This window comes from Strix aluco, chromosome Z (genome assembly GCF_031877795.1).
Source record: "Strix aluco isolate bStrAlu1 chromosome Z, bStrAlu1.hap1, whole genome shotgun sequence".
Lineage (NCBI taxonomy): Eukaryota > Metazoa > Chordata > Aves > Strigiformes > Strigidae > Strix > Strix aluco.
In genome coordinates, this window is record NC_133971.1 from 94093238 (window position 1) to 94120983 (window position 27746).

The 27746-nt window shown below is 47.5% G+C and overlaps 1 protein-coding gene across 1 annotated transcript; it reads left to right on the forward strand.

Moving 5' to 3' along the window:
- Positions 1–27515, forward strand: LOC141918178 (tetraspanin-36-like). Its single transcript, XM_074812302.1, has 7 exons — positions 1–101; positions 20994–21185; positions 22638–22712; positions 23685–23780; positions 24323–24475; positions 25824–25907; positions 27412–27515. Exons 1-7 carry the CDS (start codon positions 42–44, stop codon positions 27496–27498), a joined length of 747 nt encoding a protein of 248 aa, XP_074668403.1. The 5' UTR covers positions 1–41; the 3' UTR covers positions 27499–27515.
- The last annotated feature ends 231 nt before the right edge of the window (positions 27516–27746 follow it).

The window sequence follows — 27746 nt, forward strand, 5'->3', positions numbered from 1 at the left end:
CCTGCTCGTTAGTCCCAGCCCTGCTCTCTCAGCCCCACGACATGGACTGCGGCGTGATCACCTCCAAGACCGTGCTGCTGCTGCTGAGCCTGGCTTTCTGGGTACGGCCGTGGGGTGCGGGGACCCCCGGGGTGGGGGGATGCGGACCTGGACCCCCGTGGTTTACGTGGGGGTCGCAGTCCCGGGTGTTGGGTGCGATGAAGGGCTCTGGCAGAAGGATCTGGTGCTGTGGGACATGACCGTGTTCTGGTTAAGCGAGGTTTCCAGAGTTAAGCGGGCATTTAGTTTACCGATGTGCAGGTGACTTAATTCATTTCTATAGAAAAAACCCTATATACATATTTTAAAATACAAAATGATTTGGATTTTTAACTTTCTGAAGGAAAAAATGCTGTTGGAGTTCGGGGGATTTGTGTGGGGTGTTTTTAATGTAGTAAGGTTTTTAGTAATTTTTTTAAAGGCGTGTCTACAAGCTTATTTTGTGGTTGGAAACAAAGGGAGCTGCTTGGCTGCAGTGGGGTGAGGGTATTGCGCAGGGGCTGCCCTCCCAGTTTGGGGTGTGGAGTGTCTGGGGGAGAAAAGTGGCCAAGAACTTTCTTCCAACTATATTTTGCTACAATTATGCCTTTCCAAATGGCTTCCTCAATAATTACTTACAGAGAAAAAGTGAGGGGTCATGTATTTTTTAGCCTAACCCCTGTTGAGTTGGGGGGCTCGGTGTCAGAGGCTCGTGGCACGGCAGCCTTGTGACAGTGACAGCAGGGCCTGGGGTAGGTGGCTGCTCAGAAGAGGAGGTGATTATTCTGGTAACCAGTCTCGGGCTTTTCCCCTGCACGGGGAAGTTTGTTTAACCCGCCCCCATCTTCATCCGAGGTCTTAGGTGCTGCTGTGGGAGAAGGGGCCCAGTTAAAACTGGATCGTGGTTTGGGCATTCACATCTGCTTTGTAGCACTTGAGTATTTTCAAAAGGGTGTTTTGCAAAGGAGGCTTTCGAAGTGCCGGTGGCAGCCTGAGAGCGAGGGCTGGGGGGTGCACAGCTCGGGTTAGGGCTCAGCACAGTGGCACCCCCCTGCTCTGCTCTTCCCCCATCACCCAGCCGAGCAGGGCTGGGGAATGGGAAAGGCAGAAGGACTTTTCTGAAGCAGGGAAGAATTAAAGGAAAGAACTCTTCCCAAAGAGAGAAGCTACATGGGAAAAAGAAATAAAAAATAGAAATACTGCTTGAATTAAACCCTGAGCTCTTGTGGGGTGTTGTGCCCTGCTTTGTAAATACAGGGTTGTAGGGAGGAGCTTCTCCCCTCCCAGTTCTTCACCTTCTTTATGGGGGCTCGGTGCTGCGTGTGTTCCAGGTAACTCTTGTATCGTTAGCTTGAACGGAAGCTACTTGCTGCGCCGCAAGTAACGTCATCTCACCGCGTACGTTTGTTTTGTGGTGATTTTTCAAAATACCCGCAGAGAAACATCGGACCATCCCACTATTTGTGTGTGGAAATCCCCCGAGCTTCAGCTCCGGCGTACCTCAGATTAGCATCATTGCTTGGCTTTTTAAAAATCAAGCAACAGTTTTATTTCCTCCTAGAAATGTCTTTGGTACCTTTTCTTCTGCTGTAGGGAAACTCTCTAATCGTGATTGAAGCTATTATGTCATCTGGATCCATGGACAATCAGTAATTATCCTTCTCCCTGCCTATAGCCTCTGAATTTGGGGTGACCTAGATCAGCCCTTTGGTTTTTTTTTTACACTAGGAAGAGCAGCCCCAAAGCTTGTGGTGTTTAGATGCTGCCGCCACCATTACGTGTGGTAACAGCATTCCTGCAGCAGAACTGCAGAACCTGGAATTCAGGTTTTAAGAGGGTGGGGAAAGAGGAACCTGACTCCTTTCTGGTCTTTCAGAACATTTCTAAAAGTTGGGGCTCTCCAAGCACAAGGCTCCAGATCTTTATCAAAACGTAAGATCTGCAAAGAGCATAAGAGTCCTTCTCTAAGGAGTAATTCATGCTCAGGCATTGCACACTGCAAATCTTGCCTGACTTAGAAATGATTATAGGAAATAATTCACCACCTGTGTATTCAGCAACCAGTGCAGTTACAGTGCTTCGACAAAGGTTATTGCTTAGAAATGTCCTAAAAAGGCAATAAATCTTCTTTTGGATCTCTGGTCATTTGATCAGAGTGCAGAAGTGAAGAAAGACAGATTTTGCAGAATAACAAATAGCAGCTTCCTAAATAAGGTGAAAAAGCAACTTCACTCTTACCCACCAGGCTCAGCATCGTATCTGCAGGTTGTTCTGCTACAGGGGGTGGATTGGGGGGGCTGTAGATGTGCATAACCCCCACAAACAAGGCATTGATTGAAGCTGTTTTAACTACACAGTTCCCAAGGGTGGTGCTTCAAGCTGTGGGACATCTGCCCACCTCCAATTTGCTTTTTACCACCTACTAATTAGGTCCAAGTGTGTGGTTGTTTTGGTAAATGGGTGTTGGCCTCTCCTAGGTGAAGACTGGGGATGCTGGTTTAACTCAGGTCACCTAAAAGAGGAAGAGGAAGGGGCAGATGAGATGCCGATGTTCTTGGCAGTGTCTTGTGAGGGGACTTGGCTGAGTGGGATGTGATGATGCTCCTTGAAGGAGAGACGTGATATGCTGGGATTCACCTGCTGGTCCAAGGGAAGAAACTGAAATCTTAAAACTAGATCTAAGTGTCATGCTCTGATATTTCTGTATAATGTGATGTGAACACCCTCCCAGGTTGCTTTTCTTCTAACCCTTCTTTAATCCCAAAGTTGTGCTGCTGAATTCAGCCATTAGCACCTTATCACAGAATCACAGACTGGTTTGGGTTGGAAGGGACCTTAAAGATCACCCAGTGCCACCCCCCGGCCCCAGGCAGGGACATCTTCCACTAGTCCAGGTTGCCCAAAGCCCCATCCAACCTGGCCTTGAACCCTTCCAGGGAGGGGGCAGCCACAGCTTCTCTGGGCAACCTGTGCCAGGGCCTCACCACCCTCACAGGGAAGAATTTCTTCCTTAGATCTCATCTAAATCTCCCCTCTGTCAGTTTAAAAACGTCACCCCTCGTCCTATCCCTACCCCCCTGATCAAGAGTCCCTCCCCCCTTTCCTGTAGCCCCTTTCAGTCCTGGGAGGCCGCTCTAAGGTCTCCCCGGAGCCTTCTCTTCTCCAGCTGAACCCCCCCAACTCTCTCAGCCTGTCCTCACATGGGGATGTTCATATGATCTGCTGACCTTCTCCTTCAGCTTCGTTGTCACTAAACAGACCTCTGCTTCCAGAGAGGGTTTGGCATCCACCAGAAGTCCTGGGGACTTCATCACCAAAAGGTTACCTTAAGTGCTGCTGCAGTGAAAACCCTATTTGCCCTCTTTTCCCATTCACTTTTTATCAGAGGTCGGCACATCCCCAGCCTTGCTTCACTTGCCCAACTGTAGAGAGGAGGATAAAGTTATTTCCCAGGTGGTTTTAGCAGGACTGGTGTATTGGAGAGAGCAGAATTTGATCTGTTGACAGGTCAACGGGACTGTCCAAGGAGGAGAAGCCCAGGAGCCTGATCCATGGCAGGGTTTGCTCTACCTGCCAGAGATGAAGCCAGACCAGGATTTCCCCAGCTGACCCCTGGCTCTCTCTGCACCCGCACACTCTTGGGGTGTGTTTGAGGTCAGTCAGGAGCTTTACTGACGCTTCAGAAAACCCAGCTGGGTTCTGCCTTGTTGCTAAGGAGAGGTGTGAACTACAGTTTCTGGGTTGGGATTTAACTCCAGATGGTTGCAGGAGTTATCACAGAATCACAGAATCATCTAGGTTGGAAAAGACCTTGAAGATCATCCAGTCCAACCATTAACCTAACATTGACAGATCCCAACTCCACCAGATCCCTCAGCACTATGTCGACCCTACTCTTAAACACATCCAGGGATGGGGACTCCACCACCTCCGTGGGCAGCCCATTCCAACGCCCAACAACCCCTTCTGCAAAGAAATACTTCCTAATATCTAGTCTAAACCTTCCCTGGCACAATTTGAGGCCATCACCTCTTGTCCTATTGCTTACTGCTTGATTCAAGAGACTCATCCCCCCTCTCTGCACCCTCCTTTCAGGGAGTTGTAGAGGGCCATGAGGTCTCCCCTCAGCCTCCTCTTCTCCACACTAAACCCCCCCAGTTCCCTCAGCCGCTCCCCATCAGACCTGTGCTCCAGACCCTGCACCAGCTTCGTTGCCCTTCTTTGGACATGCTCGAGCCTCAGGATAGGCTTCCCCCTCCCTGGGCTCCTTCTTTCTGCCCCTCTGATGGAGCCATGGTATTGGCTGGGGTTCCCTGAGACTGACAATGGGTTGGGGAGGGCTGGGGGACTTCTTCACCCAGCGTGAGGAGTGTTGGGTGGGAAAAGTGGTGGATTTGTTTCTAGCTCTGCTGTGAACTCCTTGATGAACCGTGGGGGGAAAACAGCCATGTGAGTCGGAGTGGTCATCGGATGGGGCTGGTGCCATGGGTTGGTATCAAACCTGGGCACTTCGGCGTGATCCACTTTGCCTCAAAGGGGCAAAGTTCCCCTTATTTTAAACTACTCTGCCCAAAATCAGGAAGCAGAACTTAACTGACTTTCAGGAAAATGAACTTTGCTGTATGCGTAGGGGCCTCACGGACAAAATTTAAAACTAAGATGTTGGTGCTGTGTGGTCAGGAAAGGGGAAGTGTTCAGATGGTGATGCAGCTATGGTGAGAGAAACTTTACCCTTTCCTGTGCCCTTCTGGGGAACAACCTTAGTCTGGCTAAGCGGTCCCTGAGGCTGTGAGAAGACGCGTTGGATGGCCGGGTTATGGATCTGGCCCTGAACACACTTTGGTCTCTTCACAAGTCTCACGGTTTTCAGGTCTCTGAAACCAGAGGTCTGGTGGTGTCAAAGTGCTTCTGACAGTCACAGCTCGAGAGGTCCCACTTTGTTACCCCTTTGCAAGATGTTGAGAGCTGAAGGACACTTTATCCAGGGGGAATAGAAAGTGGCTCTTTCCTGTAGTTGATGTGTGAACTGGGAATTTCCTTCATTTTCCCCAGCAGTGTTATACTGCCAAGGTGTGTTTGCTTTACCATGGAGCTGACAGGATCCTTTTGCGTCGGGAGAATCCCAACCTCCGCTTTTCCTTACAGGAGGAGACACACAACAGCCACGTGGCCCCGCTGCCCATGTCCCAAGCAATATTTCAGGGCAGATTAAAGGCATCTGCCTTGTCACCAGCTCTGAGAATTCTCCCCAGGCTTTAGGATTAACTCTACCATGGTTTAGGTGTCCTTTGCTATTTGGTTCATAGCTCGTGAGGTGAAAGTCGCAGGATCTGGTAGCTGAGCCAGGAACAGCTTATTAAGAAACTAGGGTGGTTCTGAAGGCAAATATTGAACTAGAGGGTGGTTTGTGTCTGAGCTGGCCATTCAGATCCAGACCAGCTTGGCAGTGGCTGATAAATCCATCCATGCTCAGCTGAAGTTATAATTGCAGCAAGCTCTTGCCCTGCAGGCTCTCTGTTTTTGGGGAGAATAAGAGTGAAAAGGGTGGTGCTGCTTTCTCCTAACAGTGGTCCTGTTGTCCTCAGAGGTGCGTGATGCTCTGTGATTTTGACCAGCAGCAGCACACTGGCCCCAAGGCAGAGGTTTAAGCATTAGAAATCAGAGAATTTGGGGCAGGATTTCTTGCTTTGCACTGGCGTGTGGTGTCTCCACAAGGACATCCCACCCCTTACGCTTCGTGGGATACGTGCTGGCTTTTCAGGATGGGAAGATAACACCGGAGTTAGGCTCAGGGAACAGAAAAAGACATGCTTGGACAACTCTAAGGAGAAAACTGATTTAAGATAACTCAAAAACAAACCCACTAAAACCAGAATCCCCTCTTGAGTGTGTGAGTTTGCAGCATGTAAAAACTGCAAGTAGATGTTGGTTTAGGTTGGGGGTTATTTTTCCCCTGAAATAGTGCCACACATTTTCAGAGCCTTTTGGCTGCTGCTCATTGTTTTCATTTGAGGAGGAAAAGGAAAAAGCAAACACTTCCCACCGTACCTGCCGAGCAGCTCTGCAGTGTGTTTTGAAGACAAGCTGAAACATGGCCCCTAGTTGTACATCGCAGCTGAATATTCAGATAAAATATTTTTTGAAGAGTGTCCCATGGCTTTGGAGGCTCAGTACAGTTTTGTCGGTTATGTCCCACCTCTGTACTTCACACGTGGTTTAAAGCTTTTGAAATTGTGGCTGATGACTGACACGAGATCAGTGGTAAGTCTCTCCTGGGCCTGTTGATGCTGCTGGCCATTGAGGACACCTTGGTAGGGGCTCAGAGCTTTGGTGCTTTTTGCTCCAATCCAAAGCCAACTTGTTCAGGATTTTTAATTATTTTGCAAATCAGGGTTTTCACAGAGTCTGAGGGACCACACAAAGCATGTGTACTAGGTTTTTAAATTGCTTTTTTTCCAGTAGAATAAATGGGGGAAAGACTTTCTATGGGTTTTCAAGGCCTCAGAAACTAAAGGAACTGTAGGACAGCTGGGAGCAGAACAGAGCCGTGCATGTCCTGGAAAGCAGCTTGGCAGAAAAGGCTTTAGGACTCCTCGTAGGCACCAAGCTTAACCCTGCACTTGGCACTGGTGAGGCTGTCCCTCGATGAGTGGGTTCAGTTTTGGGCCCCTCACTCCAAAAAGGCCATTGAATGACTCGAGCGTGTCCAGAGAAGGGCAACGGAGCTGGTGCAGGGTCTGGAGCACAGGTGTGATGGGGAGCGGCTGAGGGAACTGGGGGGGTTTAGTGTGGAGAAGAGGAGGCTGAGGGGAGACCTCATGGCCCTCTACAACTGCCTGAAAGGAGGGTGCAGAGAGGGGGGATGAGTCTCTTGAGCCAAGGAACCAGCGCCAGGCCAAGAGGGAATGGCCTCAAGCTGCGCCAGGGCAGGGTCAGACTGGCTCTTAGGAAGGATTTCTTTGCAGAAGGGGTTGTTGGGCGTTGGAATGGGCTGCCCAGGGCAGGGGGGGAGTCCCCATCCCTGGAGGGGTTGAAGAGTCGGGTTGACCCAGCGCTGGGGGATCTGGTGGAGTTGGGAACGGTCAGGGTGAGGTTCATGGTTGGACTGGAGGATCTTCAAGGGGTTTTCCAACCTTGATGATTCTGTGACTCTGTGATTCTTGGAGATATTCAAAAGCCATCTGGACATGGTCCTGGGCAACCAGCTCTAGGTGACCCTGCTTTAGCAAGGGGTTGGACCAGACGATCTCTGAAGGTCCATTCCCACCCCAACCCCTTCTGTGCTTCTGTGACCTGATACTGCACCGGTGTGTGACCAGCTTGTCTGGCAGTGGCCGTGAGCTATGCGTGGCCAGGAGCTGCAGCAGATGGTTGGTACTTCCCCTCCATAGCTGTTGTTGCCTATGTGGTCATCTGACAGGCTTGCTGGAGCCTGCCTGCTCCTCTGTGCCACAGGTGGAGGGTCAGATGCTGTCCTGGATGAGGCCAGATCACACAATGCAGCAATAATTGATTTATCGTTGAGAGAAAGGAATACCCTTAGTAGGAAGCAGTAGCCAAAGCCAGGAGGTCCCTCCCAGCTGGCAGAGTTTTAAACAGGAGACAGGGAGAGGAGTCTGTGCAAGTGGGATGGGAATTACTGAGCTAGGGTTGCCCTAATTGCTGGGGAAAAACCAGCTCTGCCTCAGGCCAGGGGAGACTGGCAGGTCTGGAGAGCTGCGTATGGGCTAAGAGGAGTTTTAAACAGGAATTGTAAAGTCGTTAAAGCAAGAATAAAATGAAGAAGGCTTTCTCAGAAGTGCTCAGTGCCTTCGTTTTCCCCTGAAGTCACTAGAAAAACTGTTTATTTTGTGAAAATGGAGTAATACAGCAGCTAGGGAGGACTTGACAATCTGGTGGTGAATGGAAAGAATAAAATTTGTAGTATGATAAAGCACTGAGGGAGCCAGAAAGAGAAATTCCCCTTGCTATGCATGCTGGCTTTTGGGTATTAAAATAAATTATTTATAGAGGAAATGTTGTGCAAACCCTTTTGAGCAGAGGATTTACCTATCAAGGTAAATCAAAAACCACTTTTTGTCCAAAAAAACTTCAAAGACAAGGAGTGTCTTCTGCATTAAGGAAGGGGTGTGCAGCTGTGGTTGAGACCAGTGTTACTGGGGCTTGATTCTAGATACAGGGGCCATGGGGACAGCATAGTAGAGGCAAACATTTGGCAAACTAATAATTGAAGATGATAGCCTAATCTGTCCTCTGGACAATTAAAATTGCTGAAAAGGTGATAACACCCCCCGAATGTAGCTGTCGGATGTGAAGGCAAAACGTCAGCTTTGGGTATTATACTGGGTGAGGTGCTCCGAATTGAATCACTGCTGTGCAAAGGTGCTGGTGAAAAAAGTGGTTTTCAAGCCTTAAAATTAACCAAAACACCTCCGTGAGCTGACTGACTAATGAAGAACTGGAAGAGAATGTTTCAGAAAGTGTTGTTGATAGCTCATCCAGTATGTATTTGTAGTCGTTTGCTGCAGAAGACAACTTCTATTACTCTTTAAACAGTATTATTTACCGTATTTTTATTTGCTCATAAAAAGTTAACACTTTGGGGAAAAAGCCAAATCAGTCCCAAGTTTTAGGGCTACCCAAGTAGATAATAGATATTATCTGCTTCTACCCAAGTAGATATTAGTGCTGGCCCTGGGAAAGTCCTGTCTGAAAACTGACATGGGAGAAATGCCTTTTTTAGGTCTCATTACCTCAGGTCTTGTCTGTATAGAGGATGCATCCTGCTGAAGACACTTGCTGGGGGAATTTTCAATTTACCCTGTTCTTACAGCTTTTCCTTACAACATAGAATCACAGAATCATTCAGGTTGGAAAAGACCCTTGGGATCATCGAGTCCAACCCTCAGCCCTATTCTACAAAGTTCTCCCCTACACCACATCCCCCAACAGCTCATCCAAACGACCCTTAAACACATCCAGGGATGGGGACTCCACCCCCTCCCTGGGCAGCCTATTCCACTCTCTGACCACTCTTTCTGGGAAACATTTTTTCCTCATGCCCAGTCTGAACCTCCCCTGTTGCAGTTTAAAGCCGTTCCCTCTTGTTCTGTCACTAATCACCTGTGAGAAGAGACCAGCACCAACCTCTCTACAATGTCCTTTCAGGGAGCTGTAGAGAGTGATGAGGTCTCCCCTCAGCCTTCTCCTCCTCACACTAAACAGTCCCAGCTCCTTCAATGGCTCCTCACAGGTTTTATTCTCCAGGCCCTTCCCCAGCCTCGTTGCCCTCCTCTGCACTCGCTCCAGCCCCTCGAGATCTCTCTCGTATTGAGGTGCCCAAAACTGGACACAACCCTCCAGGTGTGGCCTCACCAGTGCAGAGCACAGGGGGACTATCACCTCCCTGCTTCTGCTGGTCACACTATTTCTAATCCAAGCCAGGATGCCGTTGGCTTTCTTGGCCACCTGGGCACACTGCTGGCTAAATAATATATGTCAAATAATAATAATTTTAAAAAAAGACAAAACAAGCCAAAGAAAGGTGTCCTGAGCACAAAAACTCAAATCACACATCCCCTCCTAACCTGGGATTGTTCACATTTACTAGCTGCTCAAAAAAACCAACTCAGAAGTCTGCTGTAGGCTTTAAATACGGGGTTGTCTTGCGCTAAGAAACTCTGCAGTAAACTGAATTACAACATACGACCACAAGAAGGAGAAGAAAAAAATAAATATAAACACCATTGGATATGAAGAAAACGTATTCTAACTCCTTAGAGCCATCCAGTCCTGTCCCCTCTTGCTTCATGGGCAAGACTGAATATTGACGGTGCCGTGTGTGTGTTATGTGGCTAGAGTGAGCTCCAGCTCGTTACGAACTTTCCTGCAGCGGAGCATCACTGTGTACCTGCCTCCCTGCCTCAGCCAGCTGGGCTACGTGTGGAAGAGGTGGGTGAAGTCAACTTGGTAAGGAACCCTGCCCGGGTCCTGCCCAAATATCAGCTTAGGAAAACCTGGTTGTTATGGCTTTGCTTTCTTTTCACTCAACCTGTCATGATTTAAACCCGGCTGGCAGCCAAACCCCATGCAGCCGCTCACTCACCCTCCCCTGCCTGGGGGATGATTCAGAGGGGTAAAGGGAGACTCGTAGGTTGAGATAAAACCAGTTTAATAATTGTCATAATAACAATAATAGAAAGTACCGAGGGGTAATGCACGATGCGATTGCTCACCACCCGCTGACTGATACTCAGCCCCTTCCCGGCCAGCAATCCCGAAAGACCAAGATCTCAATACCACAATTCTGGAAGCGAGAGAGAACCCCCCCTTCCTGAGCACCCCTCCTCTCTAACCTGAACATGACGTTACACAATATGGAATATTTTATTGGTTAATTTGGGCCCGGGGTTCTGGCTGTGCCCCCTCCCAGCTTCTTGTGCACCCGCACACGGGCAGGACAGGGGGAGTTGGAGAGACCTTGATCTCTCAGCACCAACCGTAAACATCAGCGAGTTATCAGCTTCTTCTCATCCCAAATCCCACACTGAATCCAAAACACAGCACTATTCAAGCTACCACAAAAAATTAACTTTATCCCAGACGAAAGCAGGACACTGTTGCTGGAGGATATCGGACCTGCACAACTCTGTTTCAGAGAATCACCATGCCGTTCCTGGATGTACTTCAGGAATTCAGTTTCCGTTCTAAAGTTGTTGCCATACCAGTATCAGCAGAACAGAATGGAACCAGAAGATTCAGCTCGTTGCAATAAAAGCGGATTCTGCGCCTTCTGTCTCTCCTTACGCAGTTGCGTCTTTGCTGAGAGATTCTGTCCCGTGTTCCACCTTGTGCCTGCAAGCTCTGAGGCTCCTCGGGGGCTGATCCTGACGTGGCTACAGCAAATGAGAGACGCGTTTCCCCTGCCAACACCCAGCCGCTTCTCATCTCGTCTACTTTACCTTAAAACACTACCCGATGCAGCTGACAATATCCCCCTCAGGCAGATGGTACAACGGTGCTTGTACCCCACTCCCCACAGAGTATGCACCTAAATTCACACAGAATCATCTTGGTTGGAAAGGACCTTGAATCTCCTCCAGTCCAACCATGAACCTCACCCTGACCGTTCCCAACTCCACCACATCCCTCAGCGCTGGGTCAACCCGACTCTTCAACCCCTCCAGGGATGGGGACTCCCCCCCTGCCCTGGGCAGCCCATTCCAACGCCCGACAACCCCTTCTGCAAAGAAATCCTTCCTAAGAGCCAGTCTGACCCTGCCCTGGCACAGCTTGAGGCCATTCCCTCTTGTCCTGGTGCTTGTTCCTTGGCTCAAGAGACTCATCCCCCCTCTCTGCACCCTCCTTTCAGGGAGTTGTAGAGGGCCATGAGGTCTCCCCTCAGCCTCCTCTTCTCCAAACTAATTTCTCAATTCAAGACAACAATTAACACAGAATTACTGCCTCCTGCTAGAGGAGATATTTCACCACTTATATCACTGAGCCTGAACAAACAGGCAGCACCGATGACCCAGCGGGCGGGCACTAGGGCGCTCTGTCCTAAGGAATGTTCCCTCGTCCTGCACTACCCCCCCACTGGTACAGAGTCTGCCCTGCGCTTCATTCCTCTGCGGCCGCTTCCCTCGCGGGATAACGGAACTGCGGGTCAGAGAACTCCGCACTCCGCAGCTGCAGCTGGGCTGCGCCTCACACCCACAGAACAGTCACACACCCACAGAAAGGGGCCCTTACACTTATTGCTTACACAACATCAAATGACAAATACTACAAACATCAAAACACCGTTAAGAATATATAAAGCCATTGCTTATGTGGTGTGCCCAGAAAATTCCCCCTTCTCTGTTTTTAAATCAAGGCCTTTAGTGTCCTGACCATCAGAAAGGTTTAAAGTTAGTCCTTTTAGAATGGACAAGGGACTCTGCATCACAGTGTCAGCACCTTCTGTAAAAACTGCCGCTTTTGGTGTTCGGGGGAAGCAGATGGACGATTGCAGGGGGTCTCAGGGAGGCCCAGGGCCACCACCGCCAACTCCGTGCTTTAAGAGTGTCCGAAACCAACTTCCAAGTGGTCGGGAGCTCACTGGCATGCTGATCCCCCTTGGAAATAGCATCCTACAACTGCTCACCTATTTCAGCCCATTTTGCTGGTTCAAAGGCTGTGAGGGTATCGGCAGGATAGCCGTGGTTTCTGCACCATTTAAGTAACCTTCGTACAGAAGTTTCGTTGTAAGTTATCCCTCTCTTAGAGTATAAGTTATCCCTCTCTTAGAGAGTATACGCAGCAGGAGTCTGACAGTTGCCATCTCCTCCCGTGGCCAGAGTGGGGGAATAGACAAGAGTGCCCTAGGCTGTATTTTAAAACGCTGGAAGAAGATAGGGGGACCTCCAGGTGCAAGTGTGAATAAAAAGACACTAATCAAATATTGCAATCAGTGGGGGGTTATAATAATTTAGTCGATACTGATCAGGTGTGGACCTGGCAGCCTCTGAGTCAGTAACATCATTAGATACCAGGGTATCCTTGATACCAACAGGAGTATATGGACCGTTGGGAAATGGAAAAAAGTGTATTATTACTGGGAAGATCATCTACAACCTTACAGGGGTTGTTCGTTTTACTAGAGGTCATAATGCCAATTATGAAGGGGAAATCAGAATTATGGCCTGGACCCCTGGACCCCCGTGTTCAGTAACAAAAGGGTCACAAATTGCTCAGCTTGTTTATTTTACTGCGGCTCCCCCTAATAGTATGCTGAGAAGCCGGGGTGACTCAGGATTTGGATCAGCAGGTTCTCCTCAAATATTCTGGGCTCAGACAGTGACACAAGGTCGACCTCTGGTAACATGTACCCTGACTAAAGCAGAGGAATCTGTTGCACTGACGGGCATTTTAGATACTGGTGCGGGTGTGACCGTCATATCTGTGAGCAGATTGGCCGTTAGCTCGGGTAACTCGAGTGCTTTTCGGGGTTGGTGGTCATGCTGTAACGTTTCAAAGCAAAGATCTCATTCATGCAAGGGGCCCAGAAAACCGGGTAGCAAATATTTGTCCATTTATATTGGAAACCCCTCTTACATCATGGGGTCGTGACTGTACGGCTGGATGGGGAACTCAAATTGGATCAAATTTGTCTTAATTGCCACCTTAGCACAACCCACCCCTAAAGCCACCCTGAAACTAACCTGGAAAACAGAATCACCTGTGTGGGTGGGTCAGTGGCCCTTGCCAATGGAACAGTTGCACCACCTTAATGATTTAGTTCAGGAACAATTAAGTGCAGGACGTATCGTACCTACCACCAGTCCTTGGAACTCCCCGGTGTTTGTTATTTTAAGGAAAAGTGGGAAACGGTGAATTTTACATGATCTCCGACACATTAATGATGCCATGGAGGGTATGGGTACGTTACAGCCAGGAATGCCCTCCCCAACAATGATTCCCCCAAACTGGCATCTTGTAATAATTGATCTAAAGGATTGGGTTTTTTTCCATACCCTTGCATCCGGATGATGCACCTAAATTTGCCTTTTCTGTTCCCAGTATTAATGTTAGTGAACCTGCAAGACGGTACCAGTGGGTTGTTTTACCATAAGGCATAAACAATACTCCCACAATGTGTCAGTGGTTTGTTGCAAAGGCTTTGAGCCCTGTTAGAACGCAGGTTCCCCAGGCTGTTATATATCATTATATGGATGACAGCCTTATAGCAGCAGAGACACAGGAGATGATGGAAAAGGCTCTTGCTTTAACCAAAGACTCAGTATCTCAAATGGAGTTACAAACAGCACCTGAAAAGGTACAGAGATCATCACCGTGGCAGTACGTGGGGTGGAGACGATGGCAGTGATGAGACTGCTTGTGTGCTGAAGACGTCTGCTGAATCTTGATTTTGCGTGCATCAGTGGTCAGCGTGATGGCAGTGATGAGAGTGTGCCTAACAGATGGCAGTGTGATGGAGATGCAATGCAGCTCAGGTGAATGCATCCACAGAAAGTGGTGCTGTGATGGACATCCTGACTGCAAGGATGGAAGTGATGAAGTCAACTGCCCTTCTCGGATTTGCAGACCAGACCAGTTCAGATGGGAACTGCATCCATGGGAGTAGGCAGTGTAATGCTGTGAGAGACTGTCTGGATGGCTCTGATGAAGCAACTTCTAATAGTGCTATTCAGTGCTCTGGACCTGGCAAATTTAAGTGCAGAAGTGGACAATGTACAGATGTCAATAAAGTGTGTAACCAGCAGAGACTGCAAGGACTGGAGTGATGAGCCCCTCAAGGAGTTATCTTCTTTATGTTGTAATTATTTTATGTATATTGTGTTTTCTGAATTTTGTCTATGATACTGTGTTTTTTGAAGTTTGTCTAAGCCTTGATTGATAAAGCTTTGCAGGTGCAGCTGTAAAACAAAGAAGGGGGAGATGTGGGAGGCATCAGCCTGCACGGCCTCTGAATCAACAGCCAGGCTTTGATGAGAAACAGGCCTTGGGAGAAAGATAAGAAACTGCTGAGTTGTGCCAAGGTGGCAGGGAAAAATAACGGCCAGCTGCAACACTGAGCTGTGGGAAAGTACTGAACTGTGAGAAGTTACCACTGCGTGAACGAGAAGGTGATTGGTCTGCACAGCGCGTGTTAGAGTGGTCTGATGCTGGTAGGAGAAAAGGTAGATAGCTGTTTAATTGCTGACTTGCTAATTATGAAGTAAGAGCTTTGGTGAGAGCGTAAGTATGTACTATTGGAAAAATAAAGGGCTTTGCTTGTTGTAACTCCCATAGAGTTGTGCAAGTCCGATATCCCCCCGCAACAGGACACAACCCCAACAATTTGTTTATTGTTCACACTCAAACAATTTAAGATCGCTGCTGTCTGTCAGGGGCAATGCTTAGGTCCTTGAATGATGCAAGTTGTTGTGGGTGAGACAGCAGAGACGGTCACAGCTTTGTCACTCAGCTTCAGAAAGGGGCTTTTTTGGCAAAATTTCCATTTGCCTCATCTCTTCAGCTTGTCTTATGGGAATCGTCGGCGGTGTAAAGAATTACCAGCAGTGTTTCCTGGAGCCCCGGTGAGTCAGCCGGGGATGTTTGGGGAGGAAGGGGTAAGGTTAGGATGTTCTGCTTGCTGGAGGTGCAGCGCTTGCTGGCAGAACACAACAACGTGCAGGCAGCCATGCAGCCCCAGGGACTGGGGGAACTGGTTCTCCCGGAGCGGCCTTGCATCACTCCTTGGCTGCCAGCTGCATTGGGCCAAGCTTCTCCATGCATCGCGTGATCCTATTCTGCATTGAATTTTTCTGAAAGAAAACTTCCAAGCAGGAGAATAAAAAAATTGTGAAGAACAATAACAATTTCTAGGGTGAATTTCTTGGAATAATCTTGGCAACCTTGTATATACTATTAGGTATGTTTTGAAAAGGTGTTTGACTAATCATGAAGAAGGAATTACTTGATCTCTTCCTCCCCAAAATTAATTGCTTAAACTAGCCTTTGTATTTGTGAAAGGATGCTTTTTTTTGCGACCCACCAGAAACCTGTTTAATCAGGTTACTTTACACTTTTGACTTAAGGTCTATCTTCAGCAGCGCAAAGGACAGTCCTTGTACTTCTCCTCTACGGAAGTTTCATCATAGATCTAGGAATGGGCTGAAGGTTTTGCAATGTCAGGGGGAAAACCCCTCCACCAGATTTTGAACTTGCGTTCAGCACTGGGAAGGCTTCAGGGGAGAGCTCAGATTGATGTTGAGAAATATTTTTCATCTTTGCTTTTGAAGTTTGGCTCTGGGACTCATCTGCAAAAATAAGATGGGGAACAGATCGTTAACTGAAATGCCTTCCACTCCTGAATGGCCCTGCTCTTCAGGCTTCAAAATCTTCACTTTGAATTAAAAACCATGGGGGAAGCTGTGGCTGTATCTCAGTTTGTGGGGAGAAATGTGAAATTTCTTTAAGCCAGTTCTTAACCCAAACTCTTTTATTTTTACCTCATTACACTTCCTTTTTCTGCTTGAAAGCAGAAGTTCGGAAATTATAATAGAACACAGCCAGCAAGAGGTCTATCTCTGACCAGAACTAGGACAATCCTGAATATCACAATAAAATCTACTGTGAAAGTGCCGGTCTGTATTTGCATAAAGTTTGGGCAAGAATCTCCTTGAAGTAAACACTGGACCCTCCAATGTTGGCTTATTGTCATGGAGTTTTGCTAGTCCTGGCTTTATAGGACTTCTGTGAATTGGCTTCACAATGTGGTTTCGTATTTGTGGTAACCCTTTCCTAGCAACAAGGTTTTTCTTAGTTCTCCGCAGCTGGTTCATCTTTAGCGTTTTCTGTGTGTTCTTCCCTTGCGTTGTGCATTGAGCATGCTGAAAACAGGTAAAAAACCAGGCGCAGAGAGGAGGGATGAATCACAGAATCCTTCAGGTTGGAAAAGACCCTTGGGATCATCGAGTCCAACCCTCAGCCCTATTCTACAAAGTTCTCCCCTACACCACATCCCCCAACAGCTCATCCAAACGACCCTTAAACACATCCAGGGATGGGGACTCCACCCCCTCCCTGGGCAGCCTATTCCACTCTCTGACCACTCTTTCTGGGAAACATTTTTTCCTCATGTCCAGTCTGAACCTCCCCTGTTGCAGTTTAAAGCCGTTCCCTCTTGTTCTGTCACTAATCACCTGTGAGAAGAGACCAGCACCAACCTCTCTACAATGTCCTTTCAGGGAGCTGTAGAGAGTGATGAGGTCTCCCCTCAGCCTTCTCCTCCTCACACTAAACAGTCCCAGCTCCTTCAATCGCTCCTCACAGGATTTATTCTCCAGGCCCTTCCCCAGCTTCGTTGCCCTCCTCTGCACTCGCTCCAGCCCCTCGAGATCTCTCTCGTATTGAGGTGCCCAAAACTGGACACAACACTCCAGGTGTGGCCTCACCAGTGCAGAGCACAGGGGGACTATGAAGAACGTGTCTGTTGTCTTAATTGCTTGCAGAAGTATAATAGAAATATTGGAGGATTCTTTTGTGTAAAACATGATGTAGGAAGATTAAATTATGAAGCAGACTGCCTTTAGACTGTCTTTAGAAGTACAGAACTACTTGCAAGTGTTGGGACTAGAGTTACACAAAAGAGCAGGGCTTTACGTTCTCTGAAGATGGCAAATGATTAATTTTGCACTTTGCGCATTAACTTTTACACATTAACGAAGTCACCAGGCTGTTCTGTTGTGCATGTTTTGACATGACATTGCTGCTGAATACGGATGACTGATTTACATGCCAAAACCATGGTTTATGGCTTTTTGTACTCCGGTTATTCCTCTTATCATGAACCTTTCTGAGGGTCTCGCAGTCCTTCTGGTTTTCTCCTGAGGCTGTGGGCCCTCGGCGGTGGATGACAACTGTGGTGGGACATCCCAACCTGGGTGCTGAGTTGTAACCAAAGGCTGATGGACTCAGGAAAAACATTCTCTTTAGTGGCTGCGCCCAGATGCGAGTGTGTGCAGGAGGTTTCGTGCTGCTGGTAGCCAGCTCTGCCTTTGGTTTGAGGTGACTACCTGGCAGTGCTTTCTCTAGCCTGGAATTTTTAAAGCCATAACTCAGCTCTGCGTTAGGTTTGTGGTGGTGGCGGCAGCAGAGAGACCAAGGATGAGATGATTTTTGGGGTACAAGCGTGATAGCTGGGAGCACCACCGTGTTGTGTCTGTATTCAGGGTGGAGGTTTATCACTTGGTACATGGTCACCTGCCTGAAATTTCCCCAAAAACCTGAGAAACCAGAATACTGTTACTTTCCAGCCATACCCATGTTTACCAAGGCTTTGAAATCCAGCAACAAATGCAGTCAGGGGTTACAGCCAGGATGGGATGACTGTGACCGTAACTGTGGCATTATTTATGTAGTTTTTGTCATGCAAATGTAGGGAGAAGTTTTTAAGTCAACCCAGAGCATCACACTTTTCCTGCTCTGGTCACTTGGTTGTTTTCCACCAAGGGAGCAGGGGCCAAACTGAACCCTTTTGGGAACTCTATGAGCTGGTTTCTGAGCTGGGGCTGGCCCAGCTGAGCAGAGCATTTCTGGGGTTAATAAAAGTCCCTGCATCCCGTCTTGAATCTGCGTTGTTTTCACTGGGTTTGGGGCCTTGATAGTCCTAGAAAATATTTGAAATAAAGGATATATTGGGCAAATCCCATCATGGCCTTTTCTCCACGATGATGGAGTTAGCCCAGGAGTGTTGTTGCCTTCTCCGTGTCTGCCCTTGCCCAGATGATGCTGCTCCAGAAGGAAGAAATAGGTGGACAGTTGCACGTGCATCCAGCTCTCCCGGTCAGAATTATGGGATGCGCTTTTTGAGTCATACACCTCACTTTTTTTATGCAATTGAAGGCAAGGCAGGATGGAGGTGCAGTGTCCCCAGCCCCACCTTTAGTGCTGCTGCCACTCCAGGGACTTTTTCTGTCCCACTTTCAGTACAAGAACATAGTGTTGGAGGAGGAAGAGGTGAGGTTGCTCACGGTGATGAAATGAGAAGGCAGTGGTGCCCTTTGAGCTGATGTGGGCTCATCCTTTCCCTGCATCCCTAAAAAGGGGTGGGAGGAAGAAAACCTAGTCGCTGTACGCCTGCAGACAGAGAATTGGGAAAGAGATTTTTTCCTCAATGAGAGGAGAAGTTAAAGGAAGTTTTAGGAACTGCTTTAATCATTAGCACCACCTGAAAACCCAATGCATGTGGAGAGGAAATAAAATCTCTTGAGAACTGCTGATGATATTCCTTTTCCTGACATCTCGCTGTGTATCTGAGCCCCAACACAGCAAGATCTTGCATGACATGTGCTAAATCACAGAATCATTCAGGTTGGAAAAGACCCTTGGGATCATCGAGTCCAACCCTCAGCCCTACTCTACAAAGTTCTCCCCTACACCACAACCCCCAACAGCTCATCCAAACGACCCTTAAACACACCCAGGGATGGGGACTCCACCACCTCCCTGGGCAAAGGATGTCTCTAAGGGTTAGTTTGATTCTGGTTTCATTACTTGGAGCATCTGATCCCGGTAATTTTGAGGTAGAGGCAGCGTCCAGGAATGCGTGGGATGAGAGCTGTCTGAAATGAAGGATGTGCCCTGCACTTGGAGGTAATTGAAGGGCAGGCACCAGACCTGGCTGGAGGGGAAGGAGCTGAACAACTTAAAGGAATTAGTAAGTCCTAGCTTCAGTACGAGGAGGGTTTGATTTAATTAAAACCTACAGCACCGAGGGAAGTAATGAACTGCTCGTAAGCTGCATGATGAAATTCAGCTGTGGCCTATTGAAAACAAACACGCTGGTTTCCCTCAAGTTTCCAGAACGTGAGTACGGACAGTGATGCAGGATTATAGAGGGTGGATGAACTGTTGTAATCCTTGAGAGAATTTTTTTTATGCCATGCATGAAGTATTATGCCAAGGCTGAGTCTTCTGATGTTGTTTTCAGGGCTCTACGCAGTTCTGCGGATGAAAGCCTTCGGTCTCTAGGGCTGCTAGTTGGGCAGCTGTCACTGCTCCATCAGCAAAATATCCTTTTGGAGGAAAGTCTTATTTTAGAGGAAATCTGTTTCCTCCAGGAAAAGGAGGGACTGTGTTTTGCTCAGTTTAAGAACATCTGTGCCTGTCTTAGTGCTTAATGCTCTTGTAAGAGTGGAAAGGGTGAGTTTTTTCTCAAAAAAAAAAAAAAAAAACAACCCAAACCCAACAACCCACCTCTCTGGTGATCATCTTAAAAGTCGATTCTTCCAAACGCAGTGTTGGGTGGGATGTAGGTGATCTTGGGTGGGAAGTGTGAGCTTGACCTCCTGCAGAGAGACTGGTTGATGCACGTCAATAGGCTTCAGTGTTTCAGCTCGGCTGAAGTGGTGCTTCGTTTGTAGAGGAGAGTGAAGTGCTAGGGCTTGGACAACAGGCCCAAGCCAGAGCTGACCTATAGATTAATCCTGTATATTTTATAACTGATAACCACTGTGCTAGTAGGCATTGTGCTGGGTTATAACAAACCACCTATGCTGATGTAAAAAGTGCTGAAGTGTTGAAGTGTTGAAGCCTGAACAACAGGCCCCGAGCTGCAGCTGCTAACTTAGTATGTGATCATTAATGAAGTGTGTACGCTCGCTAGTGAAAGATGCAGCTTGGACAGAATATAATCAGCAGTGAGGATGAAATGCTGAGAGAATGTATCCAACCTCCCTTGTTCAGCCTTGTTCAAGGCTGAGAACCCAAGTGTTGGCCTTGTTAGACACTCCCTTGGTTCTCCCCCCGCCACGAGCCCTGGCCAGGCTTTGGGTGGAATCCAACAGGAGGATGAAACCAGAAATTTTCTGCTCAAATCAAAGGTGCCAGTTATTCTGATTTCCTGATTTTTGGTACATAAAGCTGGACCCGCTCACAGCGACTTTGGGTGCCTCACCTACGGGTGGACGCACCGCGTAGGATTTCCCACTTGCTGGGAAAGGCTCAACAAATCCTCGCTGGCTGCAGCCGGGGCTGCCCAGCGCCTGCGGGTCTGGATGTTGGTAACGTATGCAAGGGGTGATGGATCCTTCTTAATTGCTGTTCTCTCTCTCATGTAGTAATGAGTTGATGCATTACCCTGTATTTCCCTACTTGTTTAAGTGCATTATTCTGTCTTTTCTTACTGCATGTTTCCTGTATTACTCTGTTGTTATCACCAGTAAAATACACCTACTCTCGTCACTCTGCTGTCCAAGTTTAATTGCTATCCTTAATCAGCAAAACAGAGAGATTCACAGGAATTTAATTCTCTATTCTCTGTGTTAAAGGTTAAATGGGTAGCTAGGATCAGATGCAGCATTTTCTTCTTTTAGATCTTTGCATACTGTAGTCATTACTTCTAAAGTTGAAATTGCACTGTTACAAAAAGGTCCATGTCAACTTTCCTGGGTAGATGCTTCATAAATAACTGCTTTATTGCATTTCAGGCAGCAGCAGCAGGTCTCAGCTATGTCGGGGCCTATGTCATTAACACCTACAAGAGCTACGACAACTTTCTGCAGGACAAGTACGCTCTGTTGCCAGCCGTAATCATTATGTGCATTGCTGTGGTGATGTTCATCATTGGGTTGATCGGCTGCTGTGCCACCTGCCGGGAGTCTCGAGTTGGTCTAGGGCTGGTGAGTGTTGCACATTCTTGTATGTCCTCTTCTTCATCCTGTTGCGTGGTATGGGAGGTGCTAGGCAGGACCTTCTTGGGATGCACAGAACAGAAAGTCAAAGATTATTCTGAAATATATGGCTGAAGCACTGCTCCTTTGTAGGAGTTATCTACGCTGTGACGCACTGAGTGGTGGCGAGTGAGGTGCAGGCTAAATTATTAGTCGTGCTGCCTTGTACAGACAAATGTCCACAGTTTCGTGGCTCTGCCGCAGCTTGCTGGAAATGAGTGTGGAGAGTAGCAAGCTTTGAGAAGCATGGTGGTGGTGAGCGAGCAGAAGGAGATGTGATGTTGGGATACAGATCTTTTGCCCCTCACTATAAAAAGGCCATTGAATGACTCGAGCGTGTCCAGAGAAGGGCAATGGAGCTGGTGCAGGGTCTGGAGCACAGGTGTGATGGGGAGCGGCTGAGGGAACTGGGGGGGTTTAGTGTGGAGAAGAGGAGGCTGAGGGGAGACCTCATGGCCTCTACAACTCCCTGAAAGGAGGGTGCAGAGAGGGGGGATGAGTCTCTTGACCCAAGGAACAAGCGCCAGGACAAGAGGGAATGGCCTCAAGCTGCGCCAGGGCAGGGTCAGACTGGCTCTTAGGAAGGATTTCTTTGCAGAAGGGGTTGTTGGGCGTTGGAATGGGCTGCCCAGGGCAGGGGGGGAGTCCCCATCCCTGGAGGGGTTGAAGAGTTGGGTTGACCCAGCACTGAGGGATCTGGTGGAGTTGAGAACTGTCAGTGTGAGGTTCATGGTTGGACTGGATAAATCTTCAAGGTCTTTTCCAATCTAGATGATTCTGTGAATTTCCAACAGATATCTGTTTTTTCTGCTGACTTTAATGCTCTGAATCCTGAAAGTATGCCTCAACTTCTAGAATGAATTTTTAAAAAGCCAGAAAGGTTTGTGTTGAGTAACTTTGGGCCCCCAACTCATTCCTTGAAGGTGATGTGAGCTCACCAAGCAGTGCCCAGCGTACCTAACACAGCTGCTCATTTATCTGGGCAGTCTCCTGTTCAACAGCTGCCTTGTGAAGTGTTTCACCAAAATCACAGAATCATCTCGGTTGGAAAAGACCTTGAAGATCCTCCAGTCCAACCATGAACCTCACCCTGACCGTTAAAGGCTCTTTACACAGATTTACAGTGTTTCATAGGCTCTTCACATGGATCGTGTCGTGGTGGTGTTCAGGAGACTGCCTGCATTGGGCACAGATCCTGTGCAGCCACAGTTGTAGTCCCAGCCACAGTACACATTACGCACAGTAATCTCCTATTCTAAATTATTTTGGGGAAATTATTTTGATTGAGAGGCAACAACAGGTAACAATAACTTACCACTATAAATAAACGTGATGGGTAATGTGCAGTTGAATTCAAATGCTGTGGAATTCTTCCTTACAGTCTCTCTTTTTTAATTTCAGTTCTTGGCCATTATCCTGGTTATCTTTATTGCAGAAGTATCCGCTTTTGTCCTGGGATTTGTTTACAGGGAAAAGGTAAGCAAAGAATTAGCATCTCTTGTACTAACCGAAAAGTTCCCTCACTCCAAAAAGGCCATTGAATGACTCGAGCGTGTCCAGAGAAGGGCAACGGAGCTGGTGCAGGGTCTGGAGCACAGGTGTGATGGGGAGCGGCTGAGGGAACTGGGGGGGTTTAGTGTGGAGAAGAGGAGGCTGAGGGGAGACCTCATGGCCCTCTGCAACTCCCTGAAAGGAGGGTGCAGAGAGGGGGGATGAGTCTCTTGAGCCAAGGAACCAGCGCCAGGCCAAGAGGGAATGGCCTCAAGCTGCGCCAGGGCAGGGTCAGACTGGCTCTTAGGAAGGATTTCTTTGCAGAAGGGGTTGTTGGGCGTTGGAATGGGCTGCCCAGGGCAGGGGGGGAGTCCCCATCCCTGGAGGGGTTGAAGAGTCGGGTTGACCCAGCGCTGAGGGATCTGGTGGAGTTGGGAACGGTCAGTGTGAGGTTCATGGTTGGACTGGAGGAGCTTCAAGGACTTTTCCAACCCAGACGATTCTGTGATTCTGTAAAGAATAGATCTTGCACTGTTAGAGCATTCCAACATATTCAGCTTTTTGCACTTCATCCCATATCCTGCAGTGTGCAGGGCAGGTGTGATTGGGGATGCCACCATCTGGTATGTGGGTCAGTCTTTTTTAGGAACATGGTGCATACATAAAGTACCTGGCAGAAATTGCACCAGTCTCTTGAGTTGGATTAAACAGCAGTTGATGGTCACAAAGGAAGGCTCTTCTGTTAGGGGAGGGAAGTTTCTATCCAGGAATGTGATTCTCGTGAAGTGCTACCTGCATTTTATCTAAAACATTGCTTGGGCTTTTTGTTGTTTGATTTTTGTTAGGGTTTTTTTTTTTTCATTACTTTGTTGGGATACAGATCTTTTGCAGTTTCCACTAGATAAAATTCTGAGCTTTCTTGTTGAAACAATACTGATTTTTTTCCCCTCTGAATAGGTAAAAACTGACGTGCAAGGCACAATGCACTCAGTCTTTGAGAAATATGATGGGAAAAATCCAGAGTCTAGTGTTGTGGATTACTTGCAAGAACAGGTAAGAAAATATTTAAATTGCTCTGAGAATTATTTAGAAAGGAACAGTTGGGTCCTAACCAAAGAATTTGGGGGGGGGGAGAGGGTCAGTATGGTCGTACCCTGCAACTCAGGTCTGCAGCAGTGTTTAGCATCTGATTCTCCAAGGCAATGAGGGCGCAGAGTTGGCCTTTTCAGGCTCCTGGTGTGAAGTTCATGTAAATGAATGACCTTGTTGACACGAGTGGCCTTTAGGTCAGACCAAATGAGTATGTATGAGTAACTGCTGCTGAGGATCCTGTACCATAAAATAGAAAGATGACAGAAGACCCTATCCTGCAACCTGCCACTTGAATATCAGAGCTTTCACAAAGAATAAACCAATAAGGAGGAAATAATGAATGAAGGGAGGTTGATCTACTGCTGTTTTCCTGAAATACTGCTACTTGTAAAGCTGTACTGTGGGCAGCTCTTGCCCAGTCGGCCTAAGAGAGGTTTAACTCGACATTAGCGTTCACATTCATATATATTCATATATCCCTGTGACTGTCCTGTGTTTGGCAGCTTCATTGTTGTGGGGTAAAGAACTACAGTGACTGGACAACCACACAGTGGTTTAACTCCACCGGTAACAACAGCGTCCCTCTGAGCTGCTGCAGGCAAGATGTGAAGAACTGCACGGGGTGGCTGGATCAGCCACAGGAGCTCAATACGCAGGTGAGGTTAAAGAGCACAGTTTCACAGCTGTCCCATGACCATTCTCAGCCAGAAAGCACTTCAGGCAGGGTTTAAGGATAACTTTGTCCAATTCTTTTCAGCAATTTGTCCCCCAAGCCTTTTTCTCCCCATGGTTTTCCTCTAGCTAACTTCCTTCTCGTATCATTCTATAAAAGCTCCTAAATGACAGAATCACAGAATCATCGAGGTTGGAAAAGCCCTTGAAGATCCTCCAGTCCAGCCATTAACCTCACACTGACCGTTCTCAACTCCACCAGATCCCTCAGCGCTGGGTCAACCCGACTCTTCAACCCCTCCAGGGATGGGGACTCCCCCCCTGCCCTGGGCAGCCCATTCCAACGCCCAACAGCCCCTTCTGCAAAGAAATCCTTCCTAAGAGCCAGTCTGACCCTGCCCTGGTGCAGCTTGAGGCCATTCCCTCTTGTCCTGGTGCTTGTTCCTTGGCTCAAGAGACTCATCTCCCCTCTCTGCACCCTCCTTTCAGGGAGTTGCAGAGGGCCATGAGGTCTCCCCTCAGCCTCCTCTTCTCCACACTAAACCCCCCCAGTTCCCTCAGCCGCTCCCCATCAGACCTGTGCTCCAGACCCTGCACCAGCTCCGTTGCCCTTCTCTGGACACGCTCGAGTCATTCAATGGCCTTTTTGGAGTGAGGGGCCCAAAACTGAACCCACTCATCGAGGGGCGGCCTCACCAGTGCGGAGTCCAGGGGTAAGATCCCTTCCCTGTCCCTGCTGGCCACACTATTGCTGATACAAGCCAGGATGCCATTGGCCTTCTTGGACACCTGGCCACCTGACGAAGGAGGGGCACCAATCTGGATGTTTGGTCTTGTCTGTCTGCTGGGAACTCCTCCATTTTGTGTTGCTACAGAAGCAACATGTGAAAGCCTGAACGTAGCTATGGGCTCATAGTTGTTCAAACTGGTCTGGAGAAGGGGAGGAGATTCTTTTAGGACTGACCATGCTGAACCTGGAGAACTGTATACATTGAGGCATGAGGCACAAGCCCATAAATTGACTTTTAAAGATACCATTGCTGGTCTTCCTGGCTTGGAGGTTTATGCACTTCTCTAAGTGACCTGAGCTAGAGGAGATTGAGAAGCAGCAAATGTCAGTGAATTGCAGTTTGTCAGTGCCTCTCCTCAAGAAGGAGGAGAATGACAAGCCATCAGGTCTGGAAGACAAGAACGGAAGCCTTCAGGTCTGCAGTTGTTGGTTAGACAGGCTTGACAAGGTCCTGCTTCCTTTGAAGGGTTGGGGAGAAAAAAGTTAAAGAGTCCAGCTGAATTAATGTCTTTTAACTTGTTTTCACCTCTCTTTCATGGCAGGGCTGTGCAGAGGAGCTGGAGTCTGGGCTGCAGAGCGTTATCAGCTACGCCATGCTTGTAATCCTGGGGTTTGCCATTGTAAAGGTGAATGTTTCTATCTCTTCCCTCATAGAAAATAATACTGTTTGCCCTTGGATCCTGGGGCTTTTTTTTCTACCATGTCCTATTAGCCTACAGCCTTTTTCTGGCTCTGAAGTAGACCCAGTCCTGTGTTCCTCACTTGTTTTCTTCCAACTGTGTCCATTTTGTCTGCCTGCCGATAAGGGGAGGGATCCCAAAAGCGAGGAGGGGATTTGGGGTGGCAAGTCAATGGAGAATCCATCTTGGTCATTTGGTAGGAAGTACAAAAAGCTCGGTGTGCTAAAAGGCCTTTAGAATTCTTTATTAAAACAACCAGCTTTTCTATATTTAACTGGGGTTTTCAAAATCCCTCATCAAACTTTGGTTTTAGATATAATCTGATGAATAATTTTAATGGTTGGACTTGATGATCTTCAAGGTCTTTTCCAACCTAGATGATTCTGTGATTCTGTGAATAGTCCTGTGCTTGGAGACCTGGAATCAAAATGGACTAGAAATATGACTAGGAATGAAACCAGTGGGGCTATTTATAGACTTCAAAGATTGAATTAAATTAAATGTGAAAACAGATCGTCTTGTTGGGTGAAAACTAGATTTGAAAACCCTGGTGGAAAACTCCTTGCAATTGGCGCATCCAAGAAATGCCTACGCAGCTTTGTGAAGATTTGACCCATAGATTTTACCCTGGTGGTCTGTCATTGTTCCCTGTACCTGTTCTCCAAGATTAGTAACCTTTGCCTTATTGACAAAGATTTGAACTATTTAATAACAACAAAGTGTTTTTTCTTCGACTATCTGCTGTCTACAAAAGAGTGGCTGTAAGTTGAGCCAGTGCAGAACACTTACGGTTTAATACCCGACTCCTGGACTCAATGCAGAAGCAAAAGTCTGTCCAGATGTCATCTCAGGACTAGGGCTTGACTTAGTTAAACTTTCTTCATTTTGGGCCTAGCAGGGAGAGGATTGTTTACAGCATTTGATCTCATGAGCTTAAGTTGCTCCGCGACGTCGTTTCCACCATTTCCTTTCCCTCTATAAAAGTGATGAGTTCTACACTCCCATTACACGTCCCATTAATATTTGTGATGAATCCCCCCATCGGGATCTCTCTCCTGTGATCATCTCTAAAGATTGCCTTAGCGTATTCTGCACTATCTTTATTTGCATATTTTATAGCTTAAATATTTTACAAAACTCGTTTTAAGTCCAGAATAATCCCATGCTTTCACTGGACTTTTTCCCACAGCAAGATAACAAGGAATTAATGTGGATCTGTAAATTAATGGGAGAAATCAGGGAGGAAAAAGCTGAGCTACAACTATTATTGGAAGTTGAGATGCAAAAAAAAAAAAAAAAATCACTTCCTGTAGATGTATTTTCTAGGTGTTTTTTAATGTGAAATTAATTCTATGATGAGGGAGTCTAATTAACATATAGGTGTTGAGTCTGATGACTGAAACAAAATGCAGCAAAACTAAATCTCTTGTGCACTCTCTCTCTTTTTCAGTTCTTTGGCATGCTGAGCGTCTGCGTGCTTACTTGCAAGAGAGAAGACAGCGGATATCAGCCTCTTTACTCAGGGGTGTTTGCTTAATAAAAACGCAAAGATCACCTTTTTTTTAGCTTCCCAATGATAAAATAGACTTGTAAAGGTGAACGCTAAAGGACAATTCATGACCTTCCTGCTAAATATTTTATTTTATGTACGTGGAACAGAAAGAACATTGTGTATTCGCTTGGGAAAGTTTCTCACGGGTGACGTCAAATGGCAGTTTCAATATTCAGCGCCCTACAATCACGTGCCCTGATCTTGCACACCACAGCTTTCTGTCAGCTTATTGT